This window comes from Zootoca vivipara, chromosome 12, assembly GCF_963506605.1.
Source record: "Zootoca vivipara chromosome 12, rZooViv1.1, whole genome shotgun sequence".
Lineage (NCBI taxonomy): Eukaryota > Metazoa > Chordata > Lepidosauria > Squamata > Lacertidae > Zootoca > Zootoca vivipara.
In genome coordinates, this window is record NC_083287.1 from 57,157,229 (window position 1) to 57,171,454 (window position 14,226).

Consider the following 14,226-nt stretch of genomic DNA (forward strand, 5'->3'; position numbering starts at 1 on the left):
GCCTCTGCTTAAAGACCTCCAAAGAAGGAAACTCCACCACACTCCTTGGTAGCAAATTCCACTGCCGAACAGCTCTTACTGTCAGGAAGTTCTTCCTAATGTTTAGGTGGAATCTTCTTTCTTGTAGTTTGAATCCATTGCTCCGTGTCCGCTTCTCTGGAGCAGCAGAAAACAACCTTTCTCCCTCCTCTATATGACATCCTTTCATATATTTGAACATGGCTATCATATCACCCCTTAACCTTCTCTTCTCCAGGCTAAACATACCCAGCTCCCTAAGCTGTTCCTCTTAAGGCATCGTTTCCAGGCCTTTGACCATTTTGGTTGCCCTCTTCTGGACACGTTCCAGCTTGTCAGTATCCTTCTTGAACTGTGGTGCCCAGAACTGGACACAGTACTCCAGGTGAGGTCTGACCAGAGCAGAATACAGTGGTACTATTACTTCCCTTGATCTAGATGCTATACTCCTATTGATGCAGCCCAGAATTGCATTGGCTTTTTTAGCTGCTGCATCACACTGTTGACTCATGCCAAGTTTGAAGGACTTTCACATGGAAGACGCAGCTTGTTTTCTGCTGCTCCGGGGGGTAGGACCTGAACTAATGGATTTAAAAAACAAGAAAGGAGATTCCGACTAAACACCAGGAAAGCTTTCTGACAGTGAAAGCTATTCCATAGTGGAATGGACTCCCTTAGAAGGTGGTGGACTCTCCTTCCTTGGAGGTTTCCAAACAGAGGTTGGATGGCCATCTGTCAGGGATTCTTTAGTTTTCATTCCCGCATTACAGGGGGGTGGACTAGATGACCTTTAGGATTCCTTCCAAGTCTACACACCAGTCGTTGCGTATGTTCATGGGAGTCCCAGAGCACCACCAACTTTCCCCTGAGTCGTTCCCAAGGGAAATTTAAATAAAAGGAGGGCTCTGGAGCAAATGAGAGGCTTGATGCTGCTAATAGGTTTTCTCCCCCGCCACGCACAGACGCTGCCATCTCCAAACCTGACCTGCTCTCTCGGATCGAGCAAGCAGATGTCGCCGGTCGGGGGGATGTCGAGGAAAGAGAAGCTCTGAAGGAGACCACCCTGGGTGAGTCGCAGAGTTGGCAACCCCCAGCCCCCTCTGTGCTGTGTAGGGAGAGCAGCTGAGATAATAATTTATTATTTATACCCCGCCCATCTGGCTGGGTTTCCCCAGCCACTCTGGGCGGCTTCCAACAGAAGCATTAAAATACACTAATTTCTTAAAGATTAAAAGCTTCCCTAAACAGGGCTGCCTTCAGATGTCCTCTAAAAGTCTGGTAGTTGTTTTTCTTTTTGACATCTGGTGGGAGGGCGTTCCACAGGGAGGGTGCCACTACCGAGAAGGCCCTCTGCCTGGTTCCCTGTAACTTGACTTCTCGTAGCGAGGGAACCGCCAGAAGGCCCTCGGCAGTGGATCTCAGTGTCCGGGCAGAGAGATGGAGGTGGAGACGCTCCTTCAGGTATACTGGACCGAGGCTGTTTAGGGCTTTAAAGGTCAGCACCAACACTTTGAATTGTGCTCGGAAACGTACTGATGCTGAAGGGGGCACTATACAGCTTGAGGCAAACAGCGGAAAGCTCTGAAAACCTTGACAACGATACTTCAGAGCCGTTGCTCTTTCCACATGGTGTTGGCTTTGTGAGAGTTACGTTCCTTGAATTCTGAAGTTGAATTCTGCCACCCAGCTCAGTTGCACAGATAAAGCAGGTGTTCCTTTGCCCTCACCGCACACTCCTGCTTTCGTATCTCCACCACAAACTGGCCACACACTTTTCTTCTTTTCTTTTGAAGTAATTTTTATTTGGTTTTCAAGAACAAGTAAATACATAAGCAGGGGAAGTCCTCCGTTGAATAAAGTATGTCTATACAGTTGCATTGCACTGTTATGCTTCTCGTTCAGCAACCAAACACAGGACCACTCTAACAAATGAACTAGCTAACTGAATGAAAACTAAATCCCTCCCTCCCACACAACCAACAGCCCCTTTGGTTCCAAGTATTGTAAGAATATCCCGTTACTTCTCATCAGCTAACTGTACAGAAATAAGTATCTGTTTACTTGCAAATCAGAAGACATACCAAATTATATTAAATCTACCAAAAGAGCAGTTTACACCAAGATGTTCTGCTGGCCACACACCTTCAAGTCACTTTTTACAGCCATTAGGACTAGGAACTTTCTGGGTGTTTTCCTCCTCATGCTTCCCTGTCCCAAAGAAAGTGGAAATTCTCAAATGATGGCATTCTACGCTCAGAGCAAAATGGTCCTGTGCTTGTATGGAATTGCTGAATACACACAACCTTTGAATCAATGAAGGAGGCCGAGAGGAGGAGTCTGAACATCAGTGCTAGAGAGGAGGGGGTGGACAGTGTAGCTTGTGCTTGCATCATCTCGGGTCGGGTGGCCTTTTGCAGGTCTATCCTAAATGTGTCACCGGTGGTGAATGGCTGCTGTACCTTCTTCCCTCCTCTCCGAAACAGGCTCTCCGATTTCCGCCCTCAACGACAACTCCTGGATGGAGCCGGAGGAAATGTCCCTGGTCAAAAGCATGGGCGACTTGGAGGAGAGCGAGATCCCTGGAGATCCCACCATGAGTAAGTTGGAGCGGCCTAAGGTGTGGGGGGGGGGATCCTCTCCCTCCTGCACAAGGCTGGGAGGAAGTGGGAGGGGAAGGAGAACATGGCCAGGGGAGGAGAGGGCCGTGCAGAGCCCAGAATCCTTGACTAGTGGAACGGGACTTGGGCTTATCTGCTTGACTTATTTGGAGCTGTCTGCTGTTTTTAATCTGTTGGGAGCCGCCCAGAGTGGCTGGGGAAACCCAGCTGTATGGGCGGGGCATAAATAATAACATAAATAAATTAAATAATAAATTATTATTATATATAATATAATAATAATTATTATTATAATTATAAATTGTTATTATTATTGGCAAGGCTAGGGGTGATTGACAGAGAGCTTGCCATTTCTCATAGGAGCCGGTTTCTTTGACAATAAAGAGTTAACCCTCTAACATGTGCATTCCTTTGGAAGTGCCCTTGACCGTTAGCACCTTCATGCTGCACTATCTTTTTATTATTATTATTATTATTAATTATATCCCCCTTCATCTGAAGATCACAGGGTGGTTTACACTATAAATCACAAAACGACATAACATGATAATAAACAAAACAACCCCCCCACTTGCAGTTTGAAACATCATCAAATTGTAAAATCGTAAAAATACAGACCAAATGTCCAAGCATCAAATCAAATTAATCCTCCAAAAGCTCTTGATGAATCAGAAACATTTTCAGTGGGAGATGCCTGATTTCATTTTGCTAAATTTTGAGGAGGTTTGTTTTTTAAGGCATGCTCTCATTGCGTCCCATAAGAGGGGGGTTATATTGTCTGCCTCGTTTTCTTTGAAGTAGTTTTTGGAGAGTTTTTGTGATACTCTCTCTAATTTGTTTATTTGTGGTTAGGATGGGACTGAAGGACCATGAAGGGGTGATCTGGGTTCCTTCTCCCATTTCAAGGGTAACTTCTACTGGAGCGTGATCTGTGATTTTAATGTTACCTACCTGTATGTTCGTTGATTCAACCGAGCGGACAGCTGTCTGATTTCATGTGCCACCAACCTGCCTCTTTCCCCCTTCCCCCCTTTGGCCAGGTGCTCCGCAGCTTCTGGAAGAAGACCCTGAAAGCTTGGAGCTCCCCGGCATGTTCCCAAGGAAGTGGACGGAAGTCTTCCAGGGCCCGGGCGAGGAACTGCTTTGCGAGAGCCACCCCATTTCGGTGGCGCCTGCAAGGAAGGCCCCAGGGAGCAGCCTGAGGCGGTCAGCTCGCTGCGTGGCTGAGTCGAGGAAAGAGGACCCCTCCTCTGCATTGGCGGTAGAGGCCCACACTGGGCCCTACATCTGCTGCGAGTGTGGGGAGGGCTTCCTGGACAAGCAGCTCTTCACCGCTCACCAGAAGACCCACGACGGAGGAGGGAGCTATCCCACGATGGACCCCGGAGGAGGAGGAGGAGGGGACCTGAAGCTGAAGCCGAGCCCCTTACCTCTCCAGAGGGCCCCGACGCCGGCGCGCCCCAAGCCCCCAAAACGCCCTGAGCCCCAGAGGAGCCCCGCCCTCAAGCCCGGCGCCGGGAAGCGCCCCGGGAACCACATGGTAGAGCGCCCCTACACCTGCACACAGTGCAAGGAGAGCTTCAAGCTGGAGGTGAGCCTGCTTCTCCACCAGAAGCTGCACACGGGGAAGGGCGACGGGCCGCTGACGTGCACCTACTGCGGCAAGGACTTCCGGGACCTCTCCAAGGCCGTCCGGCACCAGCGCATCCACACGGGCGAGAGGCCCTACCAGTGCACCGAGTGTGGGAAGAGCTTCATCCGCCGGGACCACCTCCTCAAGCACTGGCGCGTCCACACCGGGGAGACGCCCTACCAGTGCGCCACCTGCGGGAAGAACTTCCGCTACAAGGAGTCCCTGAACTGCCACCAGAAAATCCACACCCGCAACCCCACGGCACACCACCTGGGGCTGGGGGCGCAGGCCGGCCTGGTGGGCTTGAAGCAAGAGCAGCCCTAGCGACTGCCCCCCTCCCCAAAGCCCTCTGCTTCTGGCTGGCATCGGCCGAGCCCTGCATGCTGAAGAACAGCTGCCCCCCTCCCTCCTGGTTTGCCCCCCAAGTGTCCCAGGGCATGCTGGGATATGGCGGAGGGGCTCCCTCTCGTGGACCATCAGAGCATCGCTTACCCTTCCTGCGCTGTGCCGGGGGTGAGCGCAAGGCCGGGACATCGTACTCTGAGCCCTGCTTCTGCCTGGGTGGGTCACAGATAACGGCACTTGGGCAGTCTTTCCTGCCGTGCTGCCGTCATTCGTGGAGAACTGACTCTCTGCGGTTTTTCCTGTGATGATGAGGCAGCCTCTAACCAAGTATTCACTGCTTCTCTCTCCTTGCCCACACGTACAGGGACCCAGAATCTCAAAGGCGTTCTTCCGTCTTGTCACTGTGTGAGCCCTCCTTGAGGCTGATGTTTGTGTTCTTTCCCTCTCTCTCTCTTTCTCTCTCTCTCACGCACACACCACACGATGAGTTTCCAGAACCGGGAAGGTGGACCAGTCGGAGGCCAGGCCTCAGTTCATCAAATAGTCTAGGGGGGAGCTTCCTGCCTGCCCCCCTAACCTACTCCCCATTGGGCACCCTGCCCCGTTAAGCACCTCCATGAAGCTCAGTCGAAAGCATCCTTTCCCAGTTAATTGTTGTCAGTAAAGGTGTGTGGGTTTTTGAGGTTGTCTTTGTTTTAATTTCTCAAACTGCATTTGGTCACACTCCAAGGCTGTTTGTACAAGTCAAGAGCCGCTTCGACCAGGATTCTGGTTGTTATAACCCAACGCCAAGAGCTCATGTACTGTTGTTTTGCCGTATGAAGTTCCCGCAGGACTTGCCGTCTATCCCATAACTGTCCCCTAGTTCTCCCTCTCTCACCCCAAAGGTATCTGGAGAACTGCCGTCCCCTGTTGTCTTGCTGTTATATTGCTGTTATATTATTATTATTATTATTATTATTATTATTATTATTATTATTATTATATTTTTTACAGAAGGCATCTTTGTAAATATTGGTTGAATTATATATATATATATGTATATGAATTCCAGTGTCGTTAAGCTAAATGTCAGCTGAGGTGACTGTAACAAGCCAGCTATTTCTCCGTGTGACGTCGGGTGTTTTGTCCGTGGCTGCGTTTTCTTGGGGTTTTTTGTAACACCTTCTTTTGCAAAATATGTCAATACAGTGTGTCTCTCTTCCGAAGCCCCTCTCGTCTCTGGGTAACTGCGGGAAATGAAGCCTTGCCAAAGCAGGTCAGGCGCAGGTGAATTTTATCCTCGGAGGTTCTCGTGTCAGCAGTTCCAAGTGCCGGCAGCGAGGCTGCAGAGAGAGCATGGATTCCAAGGTCCTGGTATGCGTAGGAGGCCTCAAATAGGGCCTGAGGCGGGAGGCCAAGTTAAGAGTAGGCTGGTCTCCTACCAGGTAACTGGGATGCCCTTTAACATCACGCTAGCACTGTGGAAGTCCATCACACATGAAAGCCTTGTCCAGCAGGGCCGTCTTAAGCCTATCTGGCGCCGTGGTGCAGGGATCCCTTGGGCGCCCCCCCTTCCCTCCTGCCCGCCTCCTTGATGGAGCGCAACAGGAGGTCCCCACTGTGCTATTGACAGAGCCCCGTTGGCGGAGCATGAGGCTCTTAATCTCGGGGTCGTGGGTTCGAGCCCCATGCGGAGCAAAAGATTCCTGCATTGCAGGGGGTTGGACTAGATGACCCGCTGCCCGAGGAGAAGGCAACTCACTCAACCTTCGCTACTGCGGGGAGCTGCTGGAGCCTCTTCGTCAAGGTCCTCTCCTCTTCTTGCAGAACCAGCGAGACTCCTGCTGGTTCTGCAACTCGCTGCTACTGCCGTTGCTTTTGCCGCCTCGCATGGAGCTCCTGGCTGCCGAGCTCAGCCGGACACCAGCCGTTCGGTGCCCCTTCGGCGCCCCTGGTGGCCAGGCGCCCTGGCGCATCGTGCCACCCAGCCCGGGCCTAGAGACGGCCCTATTGTCCAGGCTAGGTTAGCTTACGTTCCCGTTTATTTATATCCTGCCTTTCAACCAAAAAGGCTCCCAAGAATAAACAGTCCAAATACGATGGTACAAATGCAAAATAATGCAAATGCAAACAGCTTGGGCTGTGGTCTAAACCACTGAGCCTCTTGGGCTTGCCGATCAGCAGGTTGGCACTTCGAATACCTGCGACGGGGTGAGCTCCTGTTGCTCTGTCCCAGCTCCTGCCAATCTAGCAGTTCGAAAGCACACCGGTGCAAGTAGATAAATAGGTACCGCTCCAGCGGGAAGGTAAATGGCGTTTCCTTGCGCTCTGGTTTCCGTCATGGTGTCCTGTTGCACCAGAAGTGGTTTAGTCCTTCTGGGCACACGAGCCGGAAATCTGCCTGTGGACCAACGCCAGCTCCCTTGGCCTGAAAGCAAAGTAAGCGCCATAACCCCATAGTCGCCTTTGGCTGGACTTAACCGTCCAGGGGTCCTTTACCTTTTACCTATATCGTCTAAAACCAGTTTGAAGACCGTTTCATGATATCGGCTTCATAATTTTTGACCTGGCAATATATCGCGAATCATGATGTGTGTTTGTGTGCTATGCAAAAATCAGAATGTGGGGGAAACCGTGAAGCCAGCCAAGGCCTCTACAGAGCTCCATCCTTATTTCAGACGTTGTGCAATATGTATCAGTATATCACAATGTGTAGCTGGTGATATATCGCGGTTGAAAACCAGATATCGCCCAGCCCTAGTTCCTGCCAAAAAGGCCAAAAGAAGAACAACAACAACCCTGCAAAAAAGTTAACAACACTAAAGCAGCATCTTTGACATACAAGAGGAGTGAGGATTTCATTTGTGAGCAGCGGGGGCAAGCAGGCTCCAATTAAGTGTATTTGTAACACAAAGAATAAGAATGTAAGAAGATGCATCTCAGAAAGGCATGACATGTCCCTGACCTTCTGGCGGGGGCTGATGGGAGCTGTAGTCCAAAACATCTGGAGGGCACCAGGTTGCCACGGCCCCCTTGGTTGGATGAACTGGCCCCCTGTGCCTGGCACCCTGTAAAAAGCATTATTCCGAATAGCCGTTTGCACGGCCCACTAAGGAAGGTAACGCAGCAAAATTCAGAACGGTAACAATTGCACATTTGATCACATTCAATTACAACTATTTTGTTTAATTAAGTCAACAAAATTGATGAACTGGATCCAATGATACCAGCTTTTCAAAGCCTGCTAGTCATTTACACTTCCGGTGCCCCCCCGGTCTCTTAGTGTTCCCCCCCCCCCCACATAATCCTAGTCCCCAAGCAGCACCTTGGGAACCACTGGGCTGGCATGATGTCTTTATTGGATAATAATATATATGATAAGAATAATATTGGAGAAAACTGGGTATTGAAACTTGTTTAACCTAAATCATATATCCCAGTTTCCAGCGGCCCTTTAAAGTACGCTTCACGCAGAGTATACGCAGTCAGAAGTTGATCTGGCTAAGAAAACACCACCCAGAGCATAGGGAATTATCTCCCTTATATGAAACCCCTTACTAGCTGCACACTTGTAAAAGTATGCAGATGAAAATATAAACGGTTGGGTTTCTTTAACTGAAATACAAACTGACTCTAAAGAGACTAAACTAAAGATAAATGCTTTCTCTCTTAGCAACATTCCAACCTTCAACCCATTCCAAACCTCCCACAAACTCCCACATAACTCCCATTAAACTACCCGAGAATTAACAGCAAACTAGCATTATAACTAAGCAATCATACTAAGATTCAACTAAGGAATCTCTTAAACTGAGAACAACTGAGAGAGTGATCTACTACGAGATGAATCAAACTGAAAGATCTAGCTAAGAGATGCAGAAGGCTTTCTGGCAGAGCCTTACCGTGTTTCTCCGAAAATAAGACACTGTCTTATATTTATTTTTTCTCAAAAAAACCCCACTATGACTTATTTTCAGGGGATGTCTTATTATATCCTCCTTCTCCTGCCGCAGCTAGCATTGCTGCTGCGCCTATTACTATGTCTTATTTTCGCGGTGTGGCTTATATTCCTTGAATGCTTAAAACTCCTGCTACGGCTTATTTTATGGCTACGGCTTATTTTCGGAGAAACAGGGTATATACAAGAAGCAGAGCCCACGCCTGTGAGCAATTAACAGAAACCTATTTACATTAGACCGGCTCTAAAGTAACTTGACTATTCAAAAAATCCAACAGTCTTTTAAGGGCAGCATTTGCAGAAATAGCCCCCCCCCCTTTGGGGATCAAGTACAAACACTGCCGCCAGTTGCCCTCCATTTACTAAGTTTCCCCTGCAATGCTCCTCTTTGGAGTGGGGCATTTCCCTGTTTACAGTGACGTGTTCGCATCAGATCTGAACTGATGAGGCAGGATCTGACCCACCTGGAACCATGCACCAGGACTGACCAGAATCTGTCTCAAAGAATAGGGTGTGCTCAGCTTTGGGATGGTCCTAACCTGAGGGAGGGGATCAGAAGATGCCGGTGAGCTGGATGGCTGGCATTTGCAGGATTCCTGTGGATTTTCTTCCCGCCTCTGTGTGGGCAGGACATGGAGCGAAGCCACAAGTTTTGGGTATGTCCAGCTTGGAGGAAGCAAGTCCGAGAGGTGACATGATAGCCGAATACCTGAAGGCCTGTCCCATGGAAGATGGAGGAAGCTTGTTTCCTGCTGCTCCAGAGGGGAGGACCCAAACCAACAGATTCAAGTGACAAGGGAGGAGGAGGACCAGAGGAGGAGGACCAGACACCAGGAAGATGGTAAGAGCTGTTGAGCAGACTCCCTCGGAAGGTGGTGAACTTTCCTTGGAGGTTTTTAAGCAGAGGTTGGATGGCCACCTGCCAAGGATTTGTGGGCTGCGATTCTGACTTTGCAGGAAGTTAACAACTTGGGAGGAAGGAACTGAGGGGATGCTCACCCAGTTTGCAAATACAGTGGTACCTCGGTTTACAAACACAATTGGTTCCTTCAGTAGCACCTTAAAGACCAACTAAGTTTTTATTTTGGTATGAGCTTTCGTGTGCATGCACACTTCTTCAGATACATTGAAACAGAAGAGCCAGTCCCTTATGTATATTCAGAGGGTGGTGGGGGTGGGTGGGAATGGGTGATGGGCTGATAGGAGTGGTAAACCTGTTGATGGCTGTTAAGGACTGCTGATGACTGCAATAGGTCCTGCGGAGAAAAGCAAGGGCTGAGGCTCTAAAGAAAGCTTGATCATGCATAATGAGATAAGAATTCTATGTCTTTGTTCATCCCAGGTGGCTCCATGGTTTTAAGCTTGGTAATGAGTTCCAATTCAGAAACTTCCCTTTCCAGTCTGTTTCTGAAATTTTTCTGTAATAAAACAGCTGCTTTGAGATCTTGTATAGAATGTCCTGGGAGATTGAAGTGTTCTCCTACTGGTTTCTCTGTCTTGCGATTCCTGATGTCAGATTTATGTCCATTTATCCTTTGGTGTAGGGTTTGGCCTGTTTGTCCAATATAGAGAGCTGAAGGGCACTGTTGGCATTTGATGGCATACACAATGTTAGAAGATGAGCAATTAAATAGTCCTGAGATGGTATGTTGGATGTTGTTGGGGCCAGTAATGGTGTTGTCAGAGTGTATGCGGCGGCAAAGTTGGCATCTGGGTTTATTGCAGGCTCTGGTACCAGTGTCCATGTTGAGTCTGGGAGCTCTGGGAAGAAGACCTTTCATTGCCTACAGACAGCCACCCAATCTTAAACAACTCCTCACCCACAATAATACAACCACCAGACTCAACATGGCTCATACCAAAATAAAAACTTAGTTGGTCTTTAAGGTGCTACTGAAGGAATTTTTTATTTTGCTTCGACTCAGACCAACACGGCTACCCACCTGTAACTAGAACAATTGGTTCCGGAAGTCTGTACTTAACCTGAAGCGTACTTAAACTGAAGCAAACTTTCCCATTGAGTGTAATGGAAAGTGGATTAATCCGTTCCAGACGGGTCCGCGGAGTACTTAAACTGAAAATACTCAAACTGAGGCGTACTTAAACCGAGGTATGACTGTAACACTGAATGGGAGTAGCTAAGGCCACGGAAGCTTACCAACATGAGTCTGACCAAACTGCAGGAGGCAGTGGAAGACAGGAGTGCCTGGCGTGGTTTGGTTCAGTGTTTCTCAACCTTTTTTGGGCCACGGCACACTTGTTCCGTGAAAAAAATCACGAGGCACACCACCATTAAAAAAGTTAAAAAATTTAACTCTGTGCTGCCCTATATTATAATTATGACTGTAAGAAACACTTGCCAAATATTGCTTTCCGGCGGGTCAGTGTTGTGTATTGGCGGCCGCCAGGCTCGTTTGCACTGAGCTTTGGGAAAGAGGAGGAGAAATATTGCTTTCCGGCGGGTCAGTGAAGTATGACAATGCAAATCGCCCTTCTCGTCGCCGCACGTCGCGGCACACCAGCCAGCGTCTCGCGGCACACTAGTGGCACAGCGGTTGAGAAACGCTGGTTTGGTTCACGGGTTCACGAAGAGTCAGACACGACAAAACAACAACAAGGCCACGGAAAACAGAATCGTGATCTTAATAGATGACGCCAAAATAAAATGAATTTCAACAGGGACAAATGTCAGTTTTTGGGCTTAGGTAGGAAGAACCAGCATGACAAGTGAAAAGGATCTAGGGGGTCTTGGTGGACACGCTTAACATGAGCCATCCGTGTGATGCAGCAGCAAAAAAAGCGAATGCTATTCTAAGCCACATCAGCAGAAGTCTAGTGTCCAGAACAAGGGAAGAAAGGGCTAAATGATCCTTGGGGTCCTTTCCAACTCTACAATTCTATGATTCTATGAATAAAAAAATAAAGGGACTTAGGGGGGGGGAGACAGAAATCACAAGTCCTCTTCTTAGTGAGAGACAGAATGCTTGCTAGGAAACTATTTCAAGGAGAAACCCCTCAGGTCGTCTTCTCCCTCTTGAACCCAGGACCTGGGAGAACAGGGTTCAAATCCTCAGGTGTAAAAGGTGGGGGGTGAAAACGCCCCGCTGCTGACCCCGGACTAGGCGAACAGATGACCCTTGGGGTTCCCATTCTACTGGGAAAGCAAGGGTGCACCCCTTCCGAGCATGTGCAGAGTGCTTCCGCCTGCCGGGCCCACTGGGGCTGGCTGATTTCCCCCCCCTCCCCGACCCAGGTGGGGACTGCGTCTGCGCTGCCTCCCGCAGGAGGATGGATGGAGGCGGCCGGGCGCCGCCTGGCTTCATCTCGCCTGCCTTTGCTGCGGGTGCGCGGCTCCTCCTCTTCCCTTCTGCCCCCAGCGGACGGCGGACCCCTCTCCGCCTTCCTCCACCTTCTGATTCCGGGGCTCCCTCCTTCCTTCCTTCCCTCCCTCCCTCCTTCCTTCCTCCTTTCCGGCGGCTTCTCCGGACGGATCCGACCCACCTGCTGCCTGCTTGCCTCCCCAGGGGCGCGATGGCTGCTGAATGGGATCCTCCTGCGCAGGTAGGGCGGGGAGGAAGGGGTTAATTTTCCTTTCAAATAAGCGGATTGCGGGATGGAGGGGGGGGAGAGGGGGAAAAAAAAGGCTCCGGGGCTCAAGGTTTGCGGGGAAATCCCGCGCCCCGCCCTCCTCCATTCCTGGATTGCAAGGGGCAGGGGCGCGCGCTCTGCACGATCCCAGAGGCGCGCGCGTTTGGGGGAATGATCCGGGAGAGGGAGGTCTTCCCTGCGTTGCCACCACCCCTCTCTCCGTTTCTGGGGGTTGTTTTGCGCTTTCTGCGGAGCATGCACAAAGCGCCGGGTGGCTGCTGCTGGCGGCTCCTTGGCATGGGCTGAGTGTGCGAGTGGGGGCTCCTTTTGGGGGGCACTCGTTTTCTTTCAATTAGAAATGGGCTCTCATTCATAAGTGTAGTAGCAACATAAACTAACAGCTGGTTTTTATTTGCAGTATTTATTTCGCAAGATTTATATTCCACTCGATTGGTAATTTAAACCTCAAAAATGTTCACAGGAGCAATAAAACATTGACATTTCAGTGAATGACAGTTTAAAAAACAGCTCTTTGAAACATTCAAACGAATGATAATGAAAACCAGCAAGAAGCTAAAGAGTAGATTATAGGCACTGTCAACATTGCACATGTCTGGATAGGCCGGCCTAGACTGCTGAAAAGCCACCTGTGGGACCTTAAAGATTTGGATTTGGCTCCACTGGTCTAGGTCCCCTGCACAAAGCAGAAGAAAATAAGCTTGCTCCTTCTTCCACGAGACAGCCCTTTAAATATTCAAATTCTTAAAAGCCTGAACTCTTCTTCTTCTTATTTTAAATTAGGGTTTGTAAAGAAAAATACTAAGATTATTATGAAATGTATTTTCTTTTGTCCAAAACAAAGCAGTAATTTAAAGGTGAAAAAGGGAAAGGAAGAGATAGAGAAAAGGGAATAGAAAAAGATTTAAAAGAGAGGAAAAAGTTTAAGAAGATGAAGAACACTTCTGACACCCTTGTTGCCCTTTTCGTAACTGATTCTGCCCCTGCCTCTGAGCATCTTTCCTTCCTGTCCTTGCCAGCAGGGCTTAGAGTGGGGCAGGGGACCCCTGCAGCCGACCCCGGTGCACCCTTGTTTCCTCCCCAAGCGGAGCTGCGGCAGTACCGCCCACCCGCAAGCCGCGGAGATCTCCCTCTGGACGGTGGTGGCCGCCATGCAAGCGGTGGAGAGGAAGGTGGACGTCCACGCAGGGCGGCTGCTGACGCTGGAGCGGAGGGCGGGGCAGGCCGAGAAGAAGCTCTCCGGGACGGAGAAAGCCATGGCGGAGTTCAGCCACCACCTGGATGCGCTGGGGACCCTCATCCAGGAATACGGGCAGCTCCAGAGGAGGCTGGAGAACATGGAGAACCTGCTCAAGAACCGCAACTTCTGGATCCTCCGCCTCCCCCCGGGATCCAGGGGGGAAACCCCCAAGGTAAGCAGGGGGGATACGCACAGAGGTAGATCTTTATCCAGAGGAAGAGCTATATATATCCAGAGGCCTTTGCTTGGCCTGCAGGGATGACTGCAACACTTTCCTGCTGCGGGGAGTTCCCCAAGTCAACAGTCCTTTGCCTTATTGGGTTAGCACAAGAGATCCAGTGTGGCTTGAGTTAACCTGCTCTATTTGAACCGACCTGGACCCTGCAATTGTCATCTGAGGCCCCTTCTCTACATCCTCTCTCCCTGAGAGGTCCGGAGGGTGGCAGCACAAGAACAGGGCCTTTTCTGCAGTGGCCCCCGTTTGGAGAATGCTCTTCTGAGGGAGGCTCACCTGGCACCTTCCTTCCTCTTTCAACCAGGCCATGGCTGGTTAGCATTTGTTTTGTTTATTAAATTTATATACCGCCCTATACCTGGGGTTCACAGAATAAAATCAAGGTATAAAACCACAAAATACATAATAAAAATAAAAACAACAGCCCAATAGTCCCCTCCCCCCACAAAAAAACACATTTTAAAAGGGCATAGGATGTCCATCAGATAAACCAAAGGCCTGGTTAAAAAGGAACGTCTTTGCCTGTGCCTAAAGGTATATAATGAAGACGCCAGGCAAACTTCCCTGGGGAGAGCATTCCACAGATGGGGA

General features: G+C 49.7%; 1 protein-coding gene across 1 annotated transcript in view; it reads left to right on the plus strand.

Annotated features, from left to right (window-relative positions):
* The window catches only part of LOC118091727 (zinc finger protein 777), a 31,444-nt gene that overhangs the window by 8,137 nt on the left and 9,081 nt on the right, over positions 1-14,226 (plus strand). The window contains exons 4-10 of the mRNA XM_035128985.2: positions 981-1,085; positions 2,502-2,615; positions 3,677-4,592; positions 5,919-5,970; positions 6,424-6,550; positions 11,808-12,115; positions 13,180-13,572. Coding sequence (XP_034984876.2) covers positions 981-1,085; positions 2,502-2,615; positions 3,677-4,592; positions 5,919-5,970; positions 6,424-6,550; positions 11,808-12,115; positions 13,180-13,572 — 2,015 coding nt within the window. The remainder of the gene's footprint in view (positions 1-980; positions 1,086-2,501; positions 2,616-3,676; positions 4,593-5,918; positions 5,971-6,423; positions 6,551-11,807; positions 12,116-13,179; positions 13,573-14,226) is intronic.